Source organism: Protopterus annectens, chromosome 2.part2 (assembly GCF_019279795.1).
Source record: "Protopterus annectens isolate FY-2018-M chromosome 2.part2, PAN1.0, whole genome shotgun sequence".
NCBI lineage: Eukaryota > Metazoa > Chordata > Ceratodontiformes > Protopteridae > Protopterus > Protopterus annectens.
The window spans coordinates 685611621-685634934 of NC_056730.1; the positions used below are offsets into that span (position 1 = coordinate 685611621).

At 35.5% G+C, this 23314-nt stretch overlaps 1 protein-coding gene across 3 annotated transcripts in view; it reads right to left on the reverse strand.

The window, feature by feature from the left end:
- SLC4A11 (solute carrier family 4 member 11) overlaps positions 1-23314 on the reverse strand; it is a 1277001-nt gene that overhangs the window by 98611 nt on the left and 1155076 nt on the right. For all 3 annotated transcript variants that reach the window (XM_044064085.1, XM_044064086.1, XM_044064087.1), the window contains exon 16: positions 3860-4028. In XM_044064085.1, coding sequence (XP_043920020.1) covers positions 3860-4028 — 169 coding nt within the window. The remainder of the gene's footprint in view (positions 1-3859; positions 4029-23314) is intronic.

Here is a 23314-nt window from a genome sequence, read left to right on the forward strand (position 1 = left end):
CAAGACAGTGGTGCAACCAGAAGTACTGTATGGTGTATGAACCTGAGCAGTAAAGGCAGAGCAGATGAGGAAGCTAGAGGTGATAGAAGTGAAGTGCCTTAGATGGGTGGTAGGATACACACTGTGAGACAGATGAAGAAATGAGGACATAAGACCAGAAGTCAAAGTAACTCCAATTGCAGAAATATCAAAGAGAATAGATATGCAGTATTCCAGATACGTGCTGAAAGACAGAAGACAATCAGATGAAGAAGACTTGGGACAGACAGGAAAAAGGTAAGAGCAAATAATAGCATCCAGCAAAGAGGTGGATGGATTGTGTGAGAGAAGATCTGCAACAGTCAGGCATGAGAGTCGAAGAAGGTAGGAGGGTTGCATTGAATCGAAAGAGTTGACAACAGTTAACCAGACACTCCGAACCCATGTAGAAAATGGGAAAAAAGAGGGTTGAAGATGATCAATGATAAAATTTGAAAATGCAAAAAAGGGTAAGGGGATACTGTAGGGAAGACAAATATAATGGATTAAATACAGAAATTTAAAATAAGCAATCCTGGGCTGAATAAAGGGAATATGCATGGAATTAAAATTATGTGATTATATTAGGAGGCCTGCTCACGGAAAGATATTAGAAAAATACAACATAAAATGCAATACATTTTGAAATAAAATGTTGCACTTACAGATATTTAAATTCAGAAGAGATATGACATGTTTTCTTAAAATTGTGCCTTGTAAAGGCCATGGCATGAGATTGAAACGATATGTCAGCAGGATGTCTGACTTCAGAAAATATGTGGCTATAAGACTAACAAATGTCTATGTTTTTATTCCAAATCATATGATTTCCTACACCAGTGTTCATCATGAAGCACATCATGTAATCCCACCAGCTGAGATGAATGTAGAGGTAGGTGTCTTGGAGACCCAAAGATCCAGGCTTGTTAATACAGGAGCAACATGATGAAAAGAAGCAGGACAATGCAGAATTTTACCATGGCATGTGGTTGTTCAGTTGCTTAAGTCTAGCACTAGACTCATGTCTGCTGCTCTTCTTTGTACGTGGATGGTCCTTTTTTGAAGTTCTTGATTTGATTACTGTGGAGCAAGTGTCTGCCTTTTGTAAAGGCCAATAGAGCTCAGAAGATATAAGGGGATATGGTGATGGAGTGAAAGACTCACTAAAAATATCTTTAGCTACTCATCTGTGAAGATTAGTGTCTACTCTGTTGGATGCAGACATATCTCCTAAATTTATCCATGTCTGTAAAGGGTTAGGCCAGTTATGAGCACTGCTAAGAAAGGCTCCTGAAAAGACATGCTCTTTATCCCTTTGACAACTGAGGTCCATGGATTCTACTTTCACAGTCCAAACCCTAGCCAGCTAAGACTAGCTGGCTCTTTAGTTGCTGGTACTGCTAGTGGAGCTATTGTTGTGGTTGCTGTCAGGGCAAAAGCCTGCTCTGGCATGTCCATGACTCAGGAAAGTTCTATGGAGTGAATGAAAGCACACATGCATGGCTTCACAAAAGTGGCCTTGTTATTCTCAGCAAAAGACATCAGCTATAAGTAGGTGTGCTGGTACATTGCCATTGCAAATGCTGTTCTACAGCTTGTTGCATTTCTGACACACTACCTCTCTTGCACCATGAGCAAGGTTAGAGTGGAAGTCATGACTTCCTGATCTTTGAGTCACAGTCTCAGTACTTACAGTGGCCTTAACCAGTAGGTCTTCTCAAAATATAATATGTGGACCTGGTACGTTAGTACCCTTATGGATACTGATGAAAGTGCTCACTTCCTCAAGCAGTCCATACATTTACAGTCTTAGTTATGAAGATGGATTATGTAGAGATAAAGGGTAGGATTATGTTTCAAAGCCACCAGAAACATAGGCTGGTGAAATGGGAGTGTCAGCATCTACAATGCATAACTTAATGTAGGCTAAGGCATTGAATCAGCTTTCCTGAGAACAGGTGACATAGTAATGGCATGGGCCCAGTTTTGTCGAACAATGTTCCTGAAAGTGTCCATTACAGTGGGATCAGCTTGCTGCTAGTTCCTTTGAAAAGACTTGGCATCTTCTGGAGACCACTGCCCTTCCCTGTAATATAGAGAAATATTTCTTCAAATCTGGGGTTCTTATACAGAGAGGATTGGAATGAGGACCCTTCTCTGTGAGGTGTGAAAAAAAACAATATTATAATATGTATCTATCCATGTAACCCCATATGGAAACTGGATGGTCATCTTAAAGAGCTTCTTGACCAACTTTTTTATAGTCAGATTATGACTGCATCTTCAGATAGACAGGTCCTTTGGCTAACCTATATCAGCTGGGTTTAGGACTGCAGAGACAAAGAAAAATAAAGCATGGTCTTAATGCAAAAGTAAAATGCATATGCAGCACCAGCAATAGTGTATCTGTAGTTCATTAGAAAGCACCCTTGGAAGGAATCCGTTCTGTAGATTGCATAGGGGTAAAGACTAGGACTTGATGAAAGGTCTCATCTTGAAGAGGTAAGGATGTCCTGTCAGGTTCTGACAGCAGTGGGTGATGACATTAGGAAATCAAACAATGACACTGTGCAACAAATATGATAAAGAAACCAGTTTTAGAATCTGAACTCAGATGGCTAATGTTGGGGATACATTTGCTGTAATCCCTGTCTGATCCCATTGCCATATTTACACTAGATAGTTTAACAATTGCATATCAAACAGGAAGAATTCCTTGTCAACATTTATTAGTGTGTATTTCGGGGCGGGGGTGTTATTAAATATGGATGCAGTCGTGGATCCCAGGAGTCAGGGAGGGATGCCCACCCGAGACACATGTTGCACCAAGTAGCTGTTACCATCAGCTGCCAAAAATCAGTCTACCCTGGCATCTAGCCCAGGGACTGGTAGACAGGACAGTAAGATGTAAACGACTTAAGGGTAACAAATGGCTGGTCATGCCCAAGAAAACTTTAAGGCCTGGTCACATTTAGCAAACTCCCAATCCAGGGAAGACTAGAGGAGAAGAAAATTATTGCATTGCATGCTACAAAAATGCTTCTAGGAAGATGGAGTTTCGCTGAATATGAATCAAACCACATAACTTTATGGGTCTCCGTACAACACATTCCAAGAAGGATATCTAAGTAACTACCTGGATAAGTAAATGCTTCAAATAGTTTGAGGAGGACTACTATTAAAGGTGGCTTATTTTCTTTATTTTCTTTCATTGAGGTGCTCTCTGTATGTCATATATTCATTTTTTCACTTTACCTACTAAAACAAGTCCTATGAAAGTCTTGGAAATGGTCTTTCCAAGGAAAGCCAAAATGCATGAAGGTACTTTATCTTTTCTTAGTGGCTTCATTACAGCCTCCACATATTTTGCAAAAAAAATGAGCTACTTGATATACTGGTTCAAGTAATGCAAACTGGCAGGTGGTCACCCACCTGGGAGTCTGTGACATCCAGAACCACATGGATTACAAGTCAAAATAGCAAGAACTAACTGGAAACAAATCTGGTAAATCAACTTCTTTATTATTGATCGAATGATTGACTGATTGAATTTGTCAGTCATGGTACAGCATTGATCAAAATTGACCAGTTTCAATATCAGCCTGGACAGAATGCAAAAATATACATTTGGGAAGAATACAAACAGAGAGGTAGAAATCCTAGAAAAAATCAACAACAATTTAAAGTGACTGGGAAAATAATAAAATAGGTTTGCCAGTGTCAGTCTTCTGGAGTTTCAGATTCTGTCTGGAAGTAAGTCTGACCATTTTTACAACAGTAACTACAACAATTCTCAGTACTGCTAGGCATTTACTGCAGTAAAGAATGAGTGTAATCTCACCTATTCTCTGGAGCATTGGTGAGTGATGCAACTATGTTTTGCTCTATGAAGAAAAGCATGGAAAGAAGGAACCCAAGTCCCATTGCACTCATTATGGAGCCCAGGGTGAGGGAACGGAATGGTGCCGACACAAATAAGTTGTCTGAAGGCGTATAGTTAAATGTGGCAACTAAAACCAAGAAAACATCAATATGTAAGAATTACACATAATACTGCCATATAAAAATGTCACTTTTTCCATTAGACATGCACCCTTTTCTGTCTGCAGAATGAAATTAATAACAAAGAATAAGTCACATTCTATAATAGCTTTGAGTTCATACTGTGCATCCAGTATAACTGGAATAACTGATTTGAATTCTCATTTGTGTTAAACTCTGACGAATTGTAAATAAGGTACACTGTACACAATGATCAAACTTACTAGTATTTATCTATTTCATTTCTTGATCAGGATGGTGTGAATGAGCAGAACCCATTTTCAGATCATGCCAGTGAGTGCACTATTACTTACAAGATCAATACCGCAGCATCCATTTCAGTGTACATGTACTATCATCAATAATATGAGTTATATAAAGCTAAAAACATTGTCTTACATGAGATCACTATCATCAGCATGCAAATGGATAAACATAAAAAAAAAAAATGTTATACAACCAATATTAGAAAAAACTGGATTTAATAAACTGATGTATATACACTGAATACGGTACAATATGTACATATATGCTTTGAATGGAAGAATAGCATACAAAAATAAGGCTGACATTATTGAGCATATGGAGTCGTGTACACAGGAGAAGTAGATGATGAATGGGATGGAGCAATGTTGCAGCTGGTGGGGGGAATAAGGAACAAACTTAGAAGGTTTGGCATACAGGACACCTATTCAAAGAAAAACAGATAAGGGGAAGCAGTAGACATGAAAAAAGGTAGCTGATGAAGTCAAGACAAAATTAGATCAGAAAGAAAATCCTAAATATTTTTATTTTACTTTGTTTTTCTTTTCCAAAGAAAAGGATTGAATCTCCAGTGCACACCTCTCAACTGTACAGATTTTTGCAGAATGACTAGATTTTTGGCTCGTATTTTTGTTCCTCTGTTCCTCATAAAATTTGTGGTATTCTGGCAAGTCACTGGGATGATATGAGGATTGAAGTTGCTAAATAATGACACACATTTGAGTTTCAGACTTCAAATCATTCAGAAAATGCATGGTAAAACAAACCCTGTTACTCCAATAACTTTATAAGTTTATAGCAGCAATATTTAAAATCTGTCCCTATTTTTGGTCCTTTTCCCCATATTTGTTGGGCTTTGTTCAGATTTCTTGCACTAAGAGGTTGAGAGGTATGTTATAGAAGCCATATGACAGAGTCATAATTAATGCAGACGTTCATCATATTAATCAGTGCAGCAATAGCCTTAGCTTTATGGGTTATACCCTTCCAAGAATATAGCAGACTGCCAGTTTGCCATGCTTCAGGGCACATTACTCGCACCCAAAATATCAGGCAGCTCAAGCTGAGCCAATAAATGACAAGTTTGGGTGAGAATCCCTTCTGAGCTTCACTGCCACTGAACAGTACACTCCCCTGTGGCTTTTGAGGACTGAGGGATCACCTTCTCCGGTCCTTTGCTGGGCTGATAAGTCCCCTCGGAGAAAAAGACTTCCATGTTCTTAATTTTACTGAAGATTCATTATTTTCCTCTTCTAGAAAGTTATTTTAAAGCTAGAAATGTTGTGTTTTAATGGACTGTCTTGAGACTGTAACATACTTTTAAATGGAGTACTGCTTTTTTCTGTCAATTTAAAAAGTAGTGTAAAGCAATGGAAAACATTTTTTTCTACAGAGAAATTTTGTTTGTTATTCTTTTGTGGAACTGACATAGTGTTTTTAAAGTGATTCTTATTCTGTTTTTTTTCTGTCAGAAAAGTAATGTTTGTGGACTGGTCATGTTTATCGACAATTGCTACATGACTTCTCTGGGAAAGAGGCATAATTTTCAGCTTGGTCATGGAGCAGACTACCAGTCCATGGCCGGGTGTTCTTCCATCCAGTATTTGCCACCATGGCAGGCTAGTAATTTGCCTCAGCCAGAGGAGGGTGACTCTGCCATGGCCTTTTGCTGTACTTCAGACCACTCATCTTTTACCCCAGATCCCTCAGATGTAGCACCTACAACCACTATGGCCTAGGGGTTAACTATATCCTCTGCAGCTGTTGGGGTCCCTTCAGTGAGTAAGGGAGAACCAGTTTTGTTGACCCTGGGTAACAGGGAAGCTTTCCCTGCTGTGTCAGAATGCTGTGCCAATCCTTGGGGAAGAAGCTGCTGCCATTAGTAACATGGATGCCCCTATTTTTCCTATCAAAAAGAAACAGAAAACCAAGCATGTATCTCCTCATCTTGAAATTCCTTTGGATAGGAGTAGTATACTGGGTCCTCATGGTTTACTTCAGGCTATCAATCCTTCTTATAAAGTAGCTTCTGGTAAAAGAAATAGAGATTCTCTTTTCCTGAAGATATTCAAGATTCTGAATGCAAACAGGAAGATGCAGGGATGGATACATTCAGTGCAGAGCTCAGTTTCTGATTCTCCCCGAGGGGGGTTTCTCTTTCTTAGACACTATTGCTAGAATGAGCCAGTGTTTTCAGTGGGAGAACAATGATGTTTCTCAGTCTCTCAGAAAATACTATGAGTTGTTACAGAAGAATTTTCTAGAACCTATACCCATTCTTCCTATTCTGTCTGTTTTAGAGGATGTGAGTTAATGACAGCAATTTTCCTGATAGTCAGCAAGCTGCCCCCCAAAAAGGCAGGTAGGATGTACAAAGTTCCTTAGCCTTTTAATTTTTTATATACTATTCACAAATCTGACCCAGCAGCTAGAGTTTTAGTTGATCCCCTTGTTGCTAAGCACTTCATAATTCCAATCCTACTCTTTCTGATAAGGAATGGAAAAGTACTAATAAGTATGGGAAAAAGTGTATACTTCTGTAACGTTGACTTTCTGAATTTTTATTTGTCAGGCTGATATGAAAAAGTTTGTTCTAATAAATTGTGAAAGTATGAGGAATGTCTGAATTTTTATTTTGTGAGGTAAAATGTACTTTAAATAACTTAAGTTTCTTCTGTTGCATAGGTCACTACTCATTGTCTGCAGTGTGTGTGTGTATGACTCTGTTACTACTTCCATGGCCATGGCCACTGGTATTGTTTGGAGGAGGCTTGTATGGCAGCATTCTCAGAACCTTCCAGATGATAATAAAAATGAGATGTTAAATGACTGCCTATTGAAATGTTGGCACTCAAAATGCCAAGTGCCAAAAAGTTGAAGAAAGACCGAAAACTAGGAGGAGTGAATCTCAATTTTTTTTTCACCTTTAAACTTCATTTTACGGGGGAACAAGTCCCCCACACCCAATGAACTTATATACACCAAACTCTGAGAGTGCCATACATCAGAGAAAAAGAAATATTTGAGAAATGGCATCTAGGACTTGGTATATACAAGCCTGATCTTTTGGCCATTCAGTCTCCGTACTTGGAGACTCATTCTATTTGGTCTTGTCATTTCAAATGGTTACCATTTAAATTCTCTCTTGCACAGATTTAGTGTTTGGCCCTTTTGCTGTAGAAATTTTCAAGAAGAGTGATAAAAGAGGCAAGTTGATCCTTGGAATCTGTAAGATTTTTCAGCACCCCTTTTTAAATTTTTCCAAGGAATTTTTTTGTCTTCTCATCCAGTTTTTGTAAAAATCAGAATAAACAGTCTAAACAAAATTTAGGTAAACAGACATTTAGGAAAAAATAGTAAAAAGAACACTCCAACCTCCCAAAACTAAGGACAGTTGAACAAGTTTGATTGAATGTTCAAGAGACCTTGTGACCTCCCACCCCGGCCACTTTTTCTTACAGAAAGTCTGAATCTCCATTTTTCTTTATGGCAACAGATTGTCTCAGAAAAAAGGGTTCTGAAAACCATTCATCAAGGCTACAGATGGCCTCAGGAGCAAATTCCTCCTTTCCAGGGTGGGTCATTCCTCATCCTGCAGATCAGACTTTTTTATGTCCACCTGTTCTTCATCAAAGGTTGACTCAATGAGTCATAGAACCAGTTTCTCCTTCCCAGGTGGGGAACGATTTTTATTCCACGATGTCCCTAGTGACAAAGAAAGAAAATGCTTGTATACCCATTTTTTTCTTTCCTAACCTGTTTGTGATAGTGTCCAAATTCAACATGATGTCACTTCACATCCTATACCTCTTCTTCCTCTTTCTAGTTTCCTGGTAACACTAGACTTTAAATATCTTTATCATAACATCCCTATTCATCCAGGCTTTAGATGTTTTGTGTGGCTGGATCACATTATCAGTTCCCTGACTTACCCTTTGGACTATCCACTTCACCAAAAGTGTTCATAAGTGTCTATCTCCATGAGTAGCTCATTGCAAGCTACAGGGTATGCACATTTTTCCATGTTTAGATGACATGCTTATCTTTGCAGTCTTTTTCAAAACTGAAAGAAATCTCTCTCTCTCTCTCTCTCTCTCTCTCTCTCTCAGTTGAGAGATATATTACACAAGCTGAGATTCCAAGAGAGCAATCAAAAGTCTTTCTTGACTCCTTCACAAAGGATTGTGTTCCTGAAATGTCAACTAGACACCTCAGTCCAACAGCTCTTCTTCGACAGGTTAAAAATAGATCTTTATTTAGACATTTTTCTAAGGTTTTCCACTCAGACTTTCATCACTGCAAGGGAATACCTCGGGATTTTTGGGTCTCATGACATCCGCGATTCTCATGATATTCCTGGCAAAACTCCACATGAGTAAGATACTATGGAATCTGAAATTTCTTTGGTCCCAGCATCAACACTCTTTCTATTTTCAAATGCCAGTGCTGGGGTTTGTCAGAAAAGAAATTGTTTTCTGGAGACAACAAATATCCTTAAATCCAGGTTTGCCATTCTCCCTCCCTGATACAAAGCAGTCAATCACCACAGGCACTTTGGGCTTTGCTTGGGGAGCAGTTTCAGAAGGGATAAATGAGAGGGGGTGTAGTGTGGAGTGTGGGACTCCAAGGAAAGATTCAGGCACATAATTATTAAGTAGATACTTACCCTGATCGTGTCCTTCAAGTCTCTGAAACATCTATGGTCCCCCGGACCTCTTCTATTTGTTACAGACAATACTATAGTCATGTGGTACATCAACAAACCAGGGAGAACCAGTTCACCCCCCCCCCCCGCAGACAAGCCATGTTAGCTTGGGATGTAGCTTCACAGCACAGTGTTTGTCTACAGGAATACTACATACCATCAGAGCAAAACTGTGTGGCAGACAAGCTGAGAAAGACCAGGCCAGACCCTGATGAATGGAAACTAGATCAGGGAATCTTCCAATATTTGATCCATCTGTGGGGAGTTCCTCAAGTAGAACTTTTTACCTACTCTCTGAATAATCAACTGTCAAGATTCTGTTCTAGGACTCCATGCAAGTAGCCTGTAGAACAGATGCCTTTTCTTTTCCTTGGACAGGAATGTTCCTGTATTCTTTTCCTCCCTTTCCAATAATATCCAGGGTATGTCTGAAGATTCCAAGGAATCCATCAAGATCATTGTGGTGACTCTCTTCTGGCTCAGGCAGCCATGGTTTTCCCTTCTTTTGGAATGGCCAGGGGCTATTTCCATAAGCTTCCTCATAGACTGGATCTATTCACACAAGAACAGGGGTGTTTAATACACTTTGACTTCAATCATTTTCAACTGACTACCTGGATGATAGGCTCTTAATTGCCTTTAGGTCCAGTTTACTGTGGATCTGCAATGGGTACTGATAGAGGTAAGAATGCATGTTACTAGAAATCATATATGTTAGCAAATGGAACAGGTTTCCTAGTTGGTGCCAATAACATAACCATCACCGATTCAGAGCTAGTTGTTCTCTGGTTTTACACCATTTGTGTGAGTTACTATCCTCCAAGAAAACTGTTGGCACTTCTTGGGATCTTAATTTTATGTTAGACAAAATAATCTGTCTGACTTGAGGCTCTTAACATGAAAAACAGTTGTACTGATTGTTCTGATCTCTGCATGAAGGGTATCAGTGTTGCAACCTCTTACAGTGAGGCAGCCCTATCTCCTTTTCCATAAAGGACAGTGTTTCTTTGAGGACTAATTATTATTTTGTACTTAAAGTGGTATTCAAGTTTACTTTAAGCCAAACCATCCATCTCACCATTTTCTTTCCTGAACCTAAAAATGAGGGAGAAAGGATACTCTATACTTTGGATATCCACAGACAACACAGGCAATGTCCTGACAAGGCTAAATCTTTCAAATCTTTGCATCAATTGTTCATTTCTGATAAAGATAAGCAGAAGGGACAAATTGTGCCAAAATAGACTGGTTCCATATGGTTGTCTAAGGCTAATGACTTTTGTTATACTCACTATAACAAAACTATTCCAGGCAGGGTCAAGGCCCACTATACTAGGGCCTTGGCTTCATTTGTGTTTTTTGGAAAGGATTGGATTCTAGAAGTATTCTAGAAACTTGGTCTTCTGTACATAGTTTTACAAAACAGTATAAACTTGATTCCTTCTTTAGGTCTAGATCAGGCTTTGCAAGGACTATTCTCCAGGGGCTCCTTGACTCTTCTGCTTACTCCTCCCAAATGTAGTAAGCTAAGGCAATCTAGCCATATAGCTAAGGTACTACAACAGTGATCAATATGATGAACATAGTACAGTTGTGTAAGTTGAACTTACCATGACATTAGATGTTCAAATGATCCCTGCTGCAATAGCCACTCCATCCCTCCACCCCCTTTTTTTGCTGTGTTTTTTTATGTAAGGGTGTGAACATTTATTTTTGTTGTTCCTAGCATTGCCATTTTAGGATTCAGCTTCCCTCTGTCTGCTGGCAGGAAATTTCTGAAGTGCTTCACACTCAAACTTGTCTTCTATTCAGCTCAGCTTGAGTTGTCTGACAATTTGGGTGAGTAGAAGGTGCAGTGAAGCTTTGGAAGCTGGGCAGCTTTTATATGCTTGGCAGGATATAGCCCCATAGAGCTAAGGCTACTGCAGCAATGATCACTCGAACATCTACTGTTATGGAAAGTTCAGCTTAACACAACTGTACTTTCCTTGTTGTACAGTTCTAACACATTGTGTGTATTTTTTTTTTTTTGTGGAATGTACTGTAGAATGGTAAAATACTGGGATTCACAAATATGTATATAGAGGAGTACCATTTGCCACATGAGACTTTACGTCACAATTGGTCACACAGGAATAGGATTTGGAATACACTACTGACACACAACAGATATGTAATATTATTAAACGTAATTGGTGCATTCCAGTAGTGATGAAACCATTAGAAGAATTGTTGGTGACACAGCATGTTTCTCATTTAAGAAATGTAACAAGGGGTGAGCCTGAATAGCTAACTGAAAGCAGCAGTATTTTAGAGCTCCATATAACTAGTTAAATAAGAAAGGAAAAAATATTCTTTTTTTTTTCTTCAAAGTATAAAATCTTATGGATAAAGGACTCATTTACATAATTAGAAACTTTGGTGAAGTTTTACAAATAATTTTCTGTCAAAAAGCTTGGAGATATATTCACTTGTTAAAATGAGCAACTCAAAGAATTCTCACCAGGATGCTGCCTTAAAGGAGGAACTACAACAGATGACATCTACCTTGCAGGAGTTGTCTTTGAAGATGGATGATTTTAAAGAGAACCTGGAAAATCTTAAAACAAGCAGTCAAAAACAGGCTGACACCCTCAAGGAAATGCTACAACAACACCAGACAAGGATAACAGGAATAGAGGTTTCTCTAAATTACTTAGAAAGCAGACTTAAGGAAGAGGAACCACAGAAAGAACGGCTTCTTAAACAAAATACTTGGTTGATTAATAAAGTAGATGACTTGGAAAATAGGGAGAGGAGAAATAACATCAGGATTTCTGGATTACCTGAAAACACAGAAGGTGAGGATATTATTTCCTTTTTATCAAGCTGGATCCCTGACTTTTTAAATTTAAAAGAAGAACTTTCCTTTGGCATTGAAAGGGCACACAGAGCACTTGGGAAACCTGCCACTAACTCAGGCTCTCCTCCTAGGTCAATAATTATCAGATTTATTTCATACTTGGACAAGGAACTGATTTTAAGATCTGCTTGGAGGAAGGCACCTCTAAAATATAAACAGAGCCTGATAAGATTTGATAACGACTATTCATCTAGAATAATGGAACAAAGGAAAAAAGTGTGGCCAATGAAACTTGCATATCCAGCTAAGATAAGACTACTGTATGCCAACGAGATGAGGACTTTTATTGACTTAGAGGACGCCTCTTGGTTTATTAAAACTAATAATGTGATTACTTTACCAGAAGATATGGATTGGATGTCACCTTCTCTCAAGAGAACAAAAGAAACAAATGTCTGGACAGATGTCAAAAAGAAGAAGCAAAAGACTGATACTGTTACAGCCAAATCTCTCAAAGCATCTACTATGATATGAATTGTTTTAACATTACTTTAAAGGACCAATTTTACTGCTTGGAATTTTAAAACAAAGGTAACTAACTACTGGAATCTTTATCTATACTGTTTGAAAATAGATGACACATGAGAGTTTTCACATTACCTCAGGTATGTAAAACAGAGTACTTTTCTTTTACAGAAGGAGGGCTATTTAGCACATAAAATATTTATACTGTAAATCAACATACATAGTATATGTGTATTTTCTCTTAATTTTCTCTTTTCTTTCTTTCGTCTCTCATTATTTATTTTAACTGCATCTTGTCTCCCTTTCTAAATTCTCTCCTATGTACTATACTAATATAGTCTGTATATATTTAATAACTCACTATCTATACATAGATAAATAATAGTCTAAAATAATCTAGTTTTAAGGTAGACTAATTGGAATAGTGAACTTAATTATTACAATATTTATTAGATTAATGATAGTCACCGTTATGCTTTTTGGGATTGGGGACATGTTCATGATTAACTCTGAAATGTTCCATTCATGTGTATATGTCCTTTGAATTATTTCCTTTTAGTATTAACAAATACATAAAAAAGGAGGGAAAATGTTCTGTTGGTTAAGAGAAGTGAAGTTTTCTTCACATTCTATTTGCATTGCCATAGCAACCGTTAACAATTGCTGCAGTTTCTAAGGACACTATGAATCTGCGAAGTGCATTTAGCCTTACAGATAAACAATAAGAAAAAGTAATGTCTAGTTATTAAAATGAAAAACAACCTAAACAAGGTGAAATAAATACATAATAGGACTATTTGTATATATTTTATGATTTATCCTCATAGTATTACATATTCCTGGAAACACAACTGAAATGTTCCCAAACTACATGTGCACTGAAATGTAGCTGCTTGATTAAAAAGTATTATAGCAATAACCCACGCCTGGGTGTGGGTAATTACTTGTGAATTTAAATGAAACTGCCTGATTAATAAGCATAATTTACTTTAACAACCTGAATCCATAAGCTATCTGCTCTATATATGCTACATTATATATGTCACTTGCATATGACTGTCTCTAGAGCACAGGAAAAAATACATAGTATTTTTGCAACATGCTATATTTGCACTAATCATACATTCTAAACTAACTCAATTGGCAACTGACAAATTATTTATTTGAAATATTAGTCTAAATATTAATTGTGCCCTTGAAATATTGCTGCCATTTTGACAAAACAAAACCTGAATTGAAAAAGGAATGATGTGAAGTGAAGTATTGTACAGATTTCAGACAGATATTGACACTATAATATAAGTAGAAATGTATACATGCAAGGAAAAATTTAAATGCTTTATACTTTTAGTTAAAATAGCTTATTGTTAACTTTTTGCTTTATCAGAAATTTTAAAGAGCTAGGAATTTATTTCTAATTCGTCTCTATAATGTTTACTAAAGTGATGTTAATCAGTGACTTATTTAATGGATTGCGAGTCATGTACAAGACGGACTACTGAATGTTATTTCTGTTTATCTGTGTTTGCTGGATTTCTTTTATTAGTACTGATTTAAAACAAGGGAAATAAAGGGAAGGGAAATCTCTGTTTTTGGTCAAGGGAGGAGAGGCTCAAGAGTATTCAAACTGCCCCGAGAACTCTCTAAGATGCTCTAAATACTATTTGATTAATACTTACCTAAAGTAAGTCTTGATTACCATATAGGTATGTTCACATTCATTCTAGACCTGATGTGATTACCCATTCTGGAAGCAGGAGGTGCCCTATGCAGGATGGGAATTGTCAGGGTGATCATAGTTCATTCTTAGACTCTGCTTTGTAAATCTATAAATATGTAAAAGCACTGCACACTAGAATGTAGGGCGCCTCTACTCAGAGTCAGGATATCACTGATAAGCCATGTATTTTCATAAGTGTAAGTTGAAGTTGGTGAGCTGAAAAGTAGGAAAGTAAAGAAAGGCAGTATACTTACAGTAAATTCATATTTCATTGGTAATCACGCATTGTCTCCTGTAGAGTCCTTTTCGTCAAATTATTTTAGTAATAATCTATTTGTTGTTGGCTTATTTAGTGTATGCTCCTCTGTTGCGTTTAATTTATCCAAAATGACATATCTGACATGTTTAGGATCTCTTAAGGGTAACTAAATATTGGATATTTTCTAAATCAACATAATAATTGCTTACACTACTAACATTCCATCCTGATATATAAAATACTATAGAACAATAATATAATAATATAGAATTCCATATCTCTTTTAAGAAAATTCTCCATATAATAATTTAACACATGGAGCTGAATGATATTGTTGGTTACAGGTATGAGTGATAATCCAATAGATCTATCTTTATCTATTGGATTAGGAATGACTTTCATTCCATATTTAATGGGAAATTCATATTTACTTGTATTTGATACTTTAGAATTAATGTTTTATAGAAGTACTTTTTTAAAGCCTGACCAGAATTTTACCCTACTTATATTTAAATAAGAAAGAACATTACATTACACTCCCAAGTTTACACACATAAAAATAACATCCAATATTATCAGATAATATGGTATAACTACTATAATCAAAATAAAAAAATAAATAAATAAAAAGTTTCTTCCAACAATAACTTGAAATGGGTTTAACATTCTTATCATTAAATACTAATTATTTAAATAATACAAATAAAAGATCAAACTTACTAAAATATTTAAATCTAAATAAGGCACAAGTAGTATTTCTCCAGGAAACGCATTTTAAGACTAATGATAGCTTTATTTGGAACCCTAAGGACTATACAGTCTTAGCTTAATCCTCCTAGAGAACAAAGACAAAAGGAGTATCAATTCTCTGGAAGAAAAACATAATCACTCCAAAAGTTATTTATAAACATGAAGACATAGAAAGTCTACTAGCATTTGTTATAATTAAATTTAATAACAGAATATGGACCTTAGCTAATCTATATTGGTTCCCAGGAATTGGAGCAGGAACAGTTAAAAAAAAACACCTAGATTTTATTTCCAACAATTATAAAGGGAATCTTATACTGGGAGGAGACTTTAATTGTACCTTAGAAGCTTCTGAAACCACCTAGAAGTATTTTCGCATAGCAACTATTTCAAAATCCTTAAACAAATGGATTGATTCATTTCATTTAATAGACACTTTTAAAGTAAAAGATGATAAATCCTTATTATTTTCCCATAAAGACCATAGATTTGGAACACAAACCAGAATAGACAAATTATTCATAGTTCAAGATTTACAAACAAAAATCCTCAACTTCTCAATAGTTCCATGCCCCTTCTCAGATCATGACTCTCTGATAATGAAGTTCCAAATAGAGTTTAAACCTTTAATCCTCTCAACTAGAATTCCATCATATATCATGAAAATTAAAGAATTCAGACCCTGGATGCTGTCAGAACTACAATTATTTCTTGAAATTAATAATACAACAGAAATCAGTAGAGTCATGGTTTGGGACTCATTAAAAGTGTAGTTATTTGGTAAGACCCTTAGCTGGTACAAAAACAAAGTTAGAGAGTATGAATCTGAATCATTAGACTTGCAAACCAGACTCCTGACAGCAAAATCTAAAAAAAAATCAGAATTGTCCAGAAGTCAAAAAAGAAACAGAGGAATTAAATAAAAAATATAATGAAATTCTAACACACAAAACTTGTCTAGCCGTGGAAAAATTAAAAATAAATTAATTAGCCACCTCCCCCAGATATCTACATAACTTATCTACAAGAATTAAAATACGATCTAAAGCAAATAACATTAGTAGTATATATATCATGAAAAGAATGGGAAAAAGTATCAGATATAGGAGACATCCTTGACGCATTTTGGTTCCATTATATGGAACACTTCAAAAAAGAAGATTTAGATACCAACTAAATAAACTTAGACACAAACCTTATCAATATAAAAAAAAATCCCAAAAACTTAAAAGTAGACCTACAAAAACCTATATCCTACAAAGAAATTGTTGACAAGATAAAAGAAAGTAAATCTAACAAAGATCTAGGGATAGATGATATAATTACGGAAATTTACAAACTCTTCTCTTCAACAGTAATCTCCCTTTTTCATAAAACTTTGCTAGAAGTCCAGTCAGAAGCAAAAATACCACCCTCATGGAAATATTCTCTCATAACACCAATTCTAAAAGATAATAAACCATCAGACGTTTGCACCTCATACAGACCTATATCATTACTGAATAATGATTACAAAATAGTCATGTCAATCCTAGCTAACAGAATGAAAATCTCACTTTCAAAGACAATTAATAATGATCAAACTGGATTTTAATATAACAGCCACACACATGATAATATTAAAAGGAGACTTACTCTTATAGATTATGTGAATAAAGAAGATAGAGAAACACTTGTAATCAGATTAGGCATAGAAAAAAAGCCTTTGATTCCCTCAACTGGGAATATTTATTAAAAACTTTAGCATTGTTTGAATTTCCTCCTCCCTTCATCTTATTACTAAAAAACATATATATTAATAACTTAGCCTACATTAAATTAGGTCCTTTCACCTCAGAATCTATCCATATAATGAAAGGTACTAAACAAGGATGCCCCCTTTCTCCTATTTTATTTGCTTTGGCTATAGAAATACTTGCAGAAATAATACATAATAATCCAAGTTTAAAAGGAATAGAAGTCTATGACCAGTATGTATCTAAAATAATGCTTTTTGCTGATGATATTTTATTAACCCTATCAAACTCCAGAGAGTCATTAGGAAAGCTAGAAGTAGTAATGGAGAAATTGTATAAGATTTCAGGTCTACACTTTAATAGATCAAAATCAAAATTTCTATTTTTAAATAAGAAAAAAGACCTAAAAGTTACAGATAAATCCATTATAGCAAAACAAGAATGTATGCTAAATTATTTAGGAATAGTGTTATGCAAAAATATAAACAAAACAATATTAATAAATTATAAAAACATTATTGAAACAATAAAAATATATATAGAAAAGTGGAACAAAATTATATAAACTTTTGAAGACAGATTGCAATTAATAAAAATGGTCTTATTGCCAAAATACTACATATATATATAGCATTAGCAATACAGTTAATTCCTGAAAGATGCATTCTTAAAGAAATAAACGCATGTCTAATAAATTGTTTATGGTATCCCAAAAAGAATAGAGTAGCGCTAACTCATCACATTAGACCATGGAAACATGGAGGATTGAACTTCCCAGAAATAGAGACATATATAAAAGCATCTCTGCTTAAAACTACAATAGACTGGATAAACCCAAATTATTTTGCCAACTAGAAAGAATTAACAATGGCTACATTAACAAATGAATTTAATATGTTAAAAAAATGTTTAATAGTAGACAAATCAAACAAGTCCTGGTACATACTATGCATAAGTATACAATATAATATAACAAAACCTTCTAAAACAGCACTGATTAATCATTACATCAATTCCTTTAGGAAACTTATCAATGCAAACATAGATCTAAAACTTTGGTTTGACCTTTTAACCCCATTTACCATCACTAAGAATTTTCCTCACAAAATATATAGGGAAACAATAACCTCCTGGGAACAAAATCGATTCTTATGCCGGTTTCAATGTGTAAATACATTAAATGTTTTAGATATACATATGATAAAAACTGCTTAATATTCCAACACAGGACTGGTTAACCTTACAAAGAATTCTAATGTACACTCAATATTTATGCAGATTAATTATTAATTCCTCATTTAAAGATATTCTAAATCTAATAAGTTTTCTGTATGAATTTATATATAATAGTTGTGAAAAGAAAAATTCCATTTCAAATCTATATAAAGGGTTAATAGCATATAAAACAATTCCTAAACCATCATGCTGGCAGTTCTTAAGAAAAGGTCAGTCATTGCAGTTAACAGAAGAAATTAAAAGTAACATCATACTATCAGTTAATTACACCTCTAACACACAGTACTGGAAAATATTTAACTGGAAATACTTACATAGAGCATTTTTAACACCAGATAGAATTAAAAAGATTAGTACTACTAAAAATGTTTTTTGCTGGAGGTGTGAAAAGTCAAATAAAGCAGATTGGATTTATATTTTTTATGAATGTAATAAAATTAAATCATATTGGAATGGAATGAATCATTTTTTACAAACTTTACTTAATGAATCCTTTACCTTAACTAAAGTATTGATAACACTAAATGTAAATGAAGGTCCCTATCTAAATAAGACAAATATGTATTTGTTATGGACAATACTTGCTATATCTAAGAAATACGTAACCAGAAGGTAGAATACAAATACACCCTCGACCTAGAAAGAATTCTACACTTTACTGAAGACAACTGCATTGATGGAAATAAAAATCAAAGAACTACGAATCTATCCCAGGCCACTGGTAAATAATCCTTGGAAGAAAGTTATATCTTTGTTGGACACTCTGCAATAATCAATATTGTATCTCTGATAACTGATCTGTTAATTCTATATTTAATAACATGCAGTGTATATAATTGAAAGTCAGGCTAGTGTAAATAGTGTATATAGTTTTTTTAAATGATATTTAAAAATATTATGTAAATGTTATTTTAATTGAAAATAAAAAAAAATTTGAGAAAAAAAAAATGAACTGTAACAACTTAAAGAAGATTTTATATAATAGGTCTTTGACCAGATCTAAGCCAATTTCCAACAAGATAGAGACTTTAACATGCTGTATGTGCACCTGTTATAAATACATTTTAACTTCAGATGTTTTGGTACATCCAGTGAATGTATAAGCTGACATATTATGCAGACTGCAGGACCAGAAACATTATTTATGCTGTGTTTTATGCAGTTCCTTTTATTATGGCAAGTTTAAGGAACGAATTTCAAAACATATAAGTGACATTAGGTTAAATGATTCTAAGAATCCTTTGATGAAACATATATGGAAAAGAATGGTCACAGCTTTCGCTTCTTGGCCCTAAAGGTCATTAAGAAGAATACGAGTGGAGGAGATTTAATGAATGTTTCTGAGACAGCTGAGATGAACGGGATAGGTAACTTACAGGCTGATAAACTACCTGGGCTTAACAGCAATCTACCTCTCAAACCAGCCTTAAAGGAGCATAGATTACTGCATAGATTATTGCAATGATTTTGATTCACTGGTGAAGTTTTTAAAGAGGGAATTGTTTGCATGGAAGGTTTGATCTGATGAAAGATACTGAGTTATCCGAAAGCGCTATTTATGGATGTTTTATTCTATTAAAGTTTTAATTTTATGACAGCCATAATGGATGCACTGGTTGCTGCATTTGAATGATAATTTTTACTATGGTGCTTTCCTTTGATAGCCAGCTTCTTGTTGTTCTTTGTTTGTTTCATATATATATATATATATATATATATATATATATATATATATATATATATATATATATATATATATATATATTGCGTGGTGGTGTTTTGTGTGTATGTGCGTGTATGTGTACTGTTAACGTGGAGTTAGAATATTTAAATAGGGGGTGCAAGGGGATTGCCCCTACATATCATAAGGGTAAGTGTGTGTGCTTGATTAGTTGTGTGCGTGTGTGTTGTATTGGTGTTTGAAAGTGTTGGGGATTTTGAATTTTGTGGTTTTGTGGTTTCAGGATTTAGGCTTTCATGGTTTTGTGGTTTCGGGTTATTGGATTTTCTACTTTATGGGCTTGAGATTCTGAAATCTGAGATTTCAAAATTTTGATCTTGTAAAGTGAATCCATATATTATATATATATATATATATATATATATATATATATATATATATATATATATATATATTTTTTTTTCACTTCAGAAGCTTGAAATACTGAAATATCGAATTTCAGTATTTCGAGCCCAGAAAGTCGAATCCTAAGAACAGCGAAAGTGCATTAGCACGAAATTCAAAACCTCAAATACCAGAGGTTTTGGATTTTGCGCTTCTGAGGTTTCGCTGTGGTTAGTTATTCAGGTAAGTGTGTGTGTGTGTGTGTGTGTGTGTGTGTGTGTGTGTGTGTGTGTGTGTGTGTGTGTGTGTGTGTGTGTGTGTGTGTTAAGGGTTTTGGGTAGGGGCTGTGGTGTGTCAGTGTGTTTTGCTGCTGTGGTGTGTGTGTGCGAGGAGGATGTAGCTTGTGCGGTGGTGCTTTGTGTGTGTTTGTATGTAGTGCGGCCTCGGAATGAGAATAACTAAGTAGGGGTGGTGTGGGGGGTGCAGGAGGGCTTGCCCCCCTGCTTTAATGTAGTAGAGAGGTTATGTTAGTGTGTAGGGAGAATGGTGTGTGTGTGTGTGTGTGTGTGTGTGTGTGTGTGTGTGTGTGTGTGTGTGTGTGTGTGTGTGTGTGTGTGTGTGTGTGTGTGTGTGTGTATGCAGTTGTACCATGAAATTCAAAATCTCTGGTGTGCAAGGACAAACTGTTTGAAGCCATAGACGTTTCTTTCAAAATTTCAAATATCAAATATGTGGTATAATAACATAGATATGATACAATGAATGGACACAGACTCCCAGAATTGTCACATTCAGATGTCGTTGTAAAGATTGCTTTCAAACATCTGCCAAATATGCAGAGTTGTCTCTAAAATATTATTGCAGTAGAATAATCATGACACAAACATATCGAAAAGAGAAGGAGAAAATAAAAGAAATATATGGTATTTTTAAAAGAACTAACAGAATCCTCAGACACAAAAGGATCATATTCTGGGATATAAATGACAGAAAATAAAGAAGAATAAAGAAATTAAAAAAAAATGCAGACAGTGAAATAAATAAATACAAGGAACAAAAGTACAAGCTGTGTAAGCTACAAGTGTCAAGTGGCAGAATGATGGATATAGTAAAAGAAGAAAAATAAAAAAGTCAAAGATCCACAGCATCATTGGAAGCACCTGAGGTGACTGCACAGTTTTCCTTTAAAAGTTTCAAAATCCTCAAACATGGAGTTGTGCTATGTAAATTCAAAAAAATAATAGAGAAGAAAAAAGGTTCATAATATACTGGAAAAGCAGCAAACAAGATGAGTTCTGAGTTTACTTTCAAAGATTTAAAGTCTTAAAACACTGCATGATAAATCTTGGGGTGCAAACAACAAACAAATATAGAGTATCAATGATTTTTGGGACACTTCCGAAAAACAATGACAATGTTTTTTTTTCCTTTACACATGGCAAAACCTTGATATATATCAAGCAGGCAGAAAAGGTGCATGTGTTTGTGTGGGTGAGTCTGAATGTGTGTATATGTCTGTGTGCGCATGTGTGTGTAATGTATGTACGTGTGTGTGTGTGTGTGTGTGTGTGTGTGTGTGTGTGTGTGTGTGTGTGTGTGTGTGTGTGTGTGTGTGTGCGTAGTATGTGCTTGTGTGCATGCATATATCTTTCATGTTGTGTGCGTGCATGTGGATGCGTATTAGGGGAAGAAGTTACAGACTGAACATTCAATGAATACTTTCAAACTCCAAGCGTCAGTTCTCTACCTGAATACTGGTCACCAAGGAGACTACTATTATATTGACTGGAGTAAATTTCCAACCTCCAGTAGGCCAAGTGATGCAATGTCAGTTTGCCTTGTTGATGACTCATGTTTGAGTAGTGACCTGGTAGCCAGAAAGCTATCTATGAGGAAGGAAGGCTTGAGCAAGTCATGAACATCTTGTCTATCTTTAGGTAATTGTGGTTGAAGAGGGACTGCCTACACTTGTATTCACCTCTTCTGCACACAAGGAAGGACTATAACAGGTAGTTATAACAGGTGTAACAGGTAGATATGGCTTCAAAATGCAACAGGGGCTAGCAGATATCTTGTAGTGTGTGCATGACAGCATTCACTCCACATGAAGTACATCATTGTATACCAGTCAGGAGTAGTCCACAGTACTGGCCGATGGGCTGTAGCACCTGCAATTAAAGCAATTCAAAGAAAAAAATTATCTTATTTCATTCGCTGGTCTGTTTTTAAAATAGACAAGCAAAAAGCAATTCCACCAGTCCATGGAGTTTTTTCATCTTGCTATCGTAGATGTCAGAAATTCCCTTAGCTGAGCTGCTAATTCAAATTGGGAGGAGCCTTTCATATTGGGTCAGGATGCCTCAGCTGACTCAAACAATCATAGACAGGAAGTTAAATGAGTGAACTTCTAGTGCAGAGGAACTAGCCATGGAACAAAATGTTTTTTTAATTTTTAAGTATACTATTTTTTGTTTATTTGTTTTTACAGACACTATGCCTTCTACTGCCAGCTATTGGGAAGGTAAGTATTTAATTTAAGTGTGTGTGTGTGTGTGTGTGTGTGTGTGTGTGTGTGTGTGTGTGTGTGTGTGTGTGTGTGTGTGTGTGTGTGTGTGTGTATTTGTATGTGTGTATGTGTTTGTGAGTGGAGGGGGTGGCATAGATGCTCCCAACTATCCCTGATTTTGCAGAATGGCTCTATTATTTGCCTTGTTGTAAACTTTGTGGCTATTCTGGCAAATAAGTGACAACTGTAGTCACTTATTAATTAAAAAAAATGCATGCTATTGCAAAGCGTGTTATGCTAGCAAGTTTCTAATTTTATAAAGGCTATAGCTGTCTTTTATATTTATTGACTGTCCACCTTTATTTTAGCTTTCTGTTTGATTCATGGGCTACGAGGCTAAGAGTTATGGGGGATAAAATTTATGTATGCTTGCATTCATTAATTTTTTGCCTCATATTTTTGTTTGTTCCTTGTCATGTTTGTGGCTATTCTGGTAAACAAGTGAGAATTAACATCAATAAATAATGAAAATGTTATGTTATTGCAAAGCTTGTTAAGACAGCAAATTTCTAAGTATATAAAGATTGTAACTGTCATTACTTTTGTTCACTATCCACCATTATTGTAGCTTTCTCTTTGATGAGATT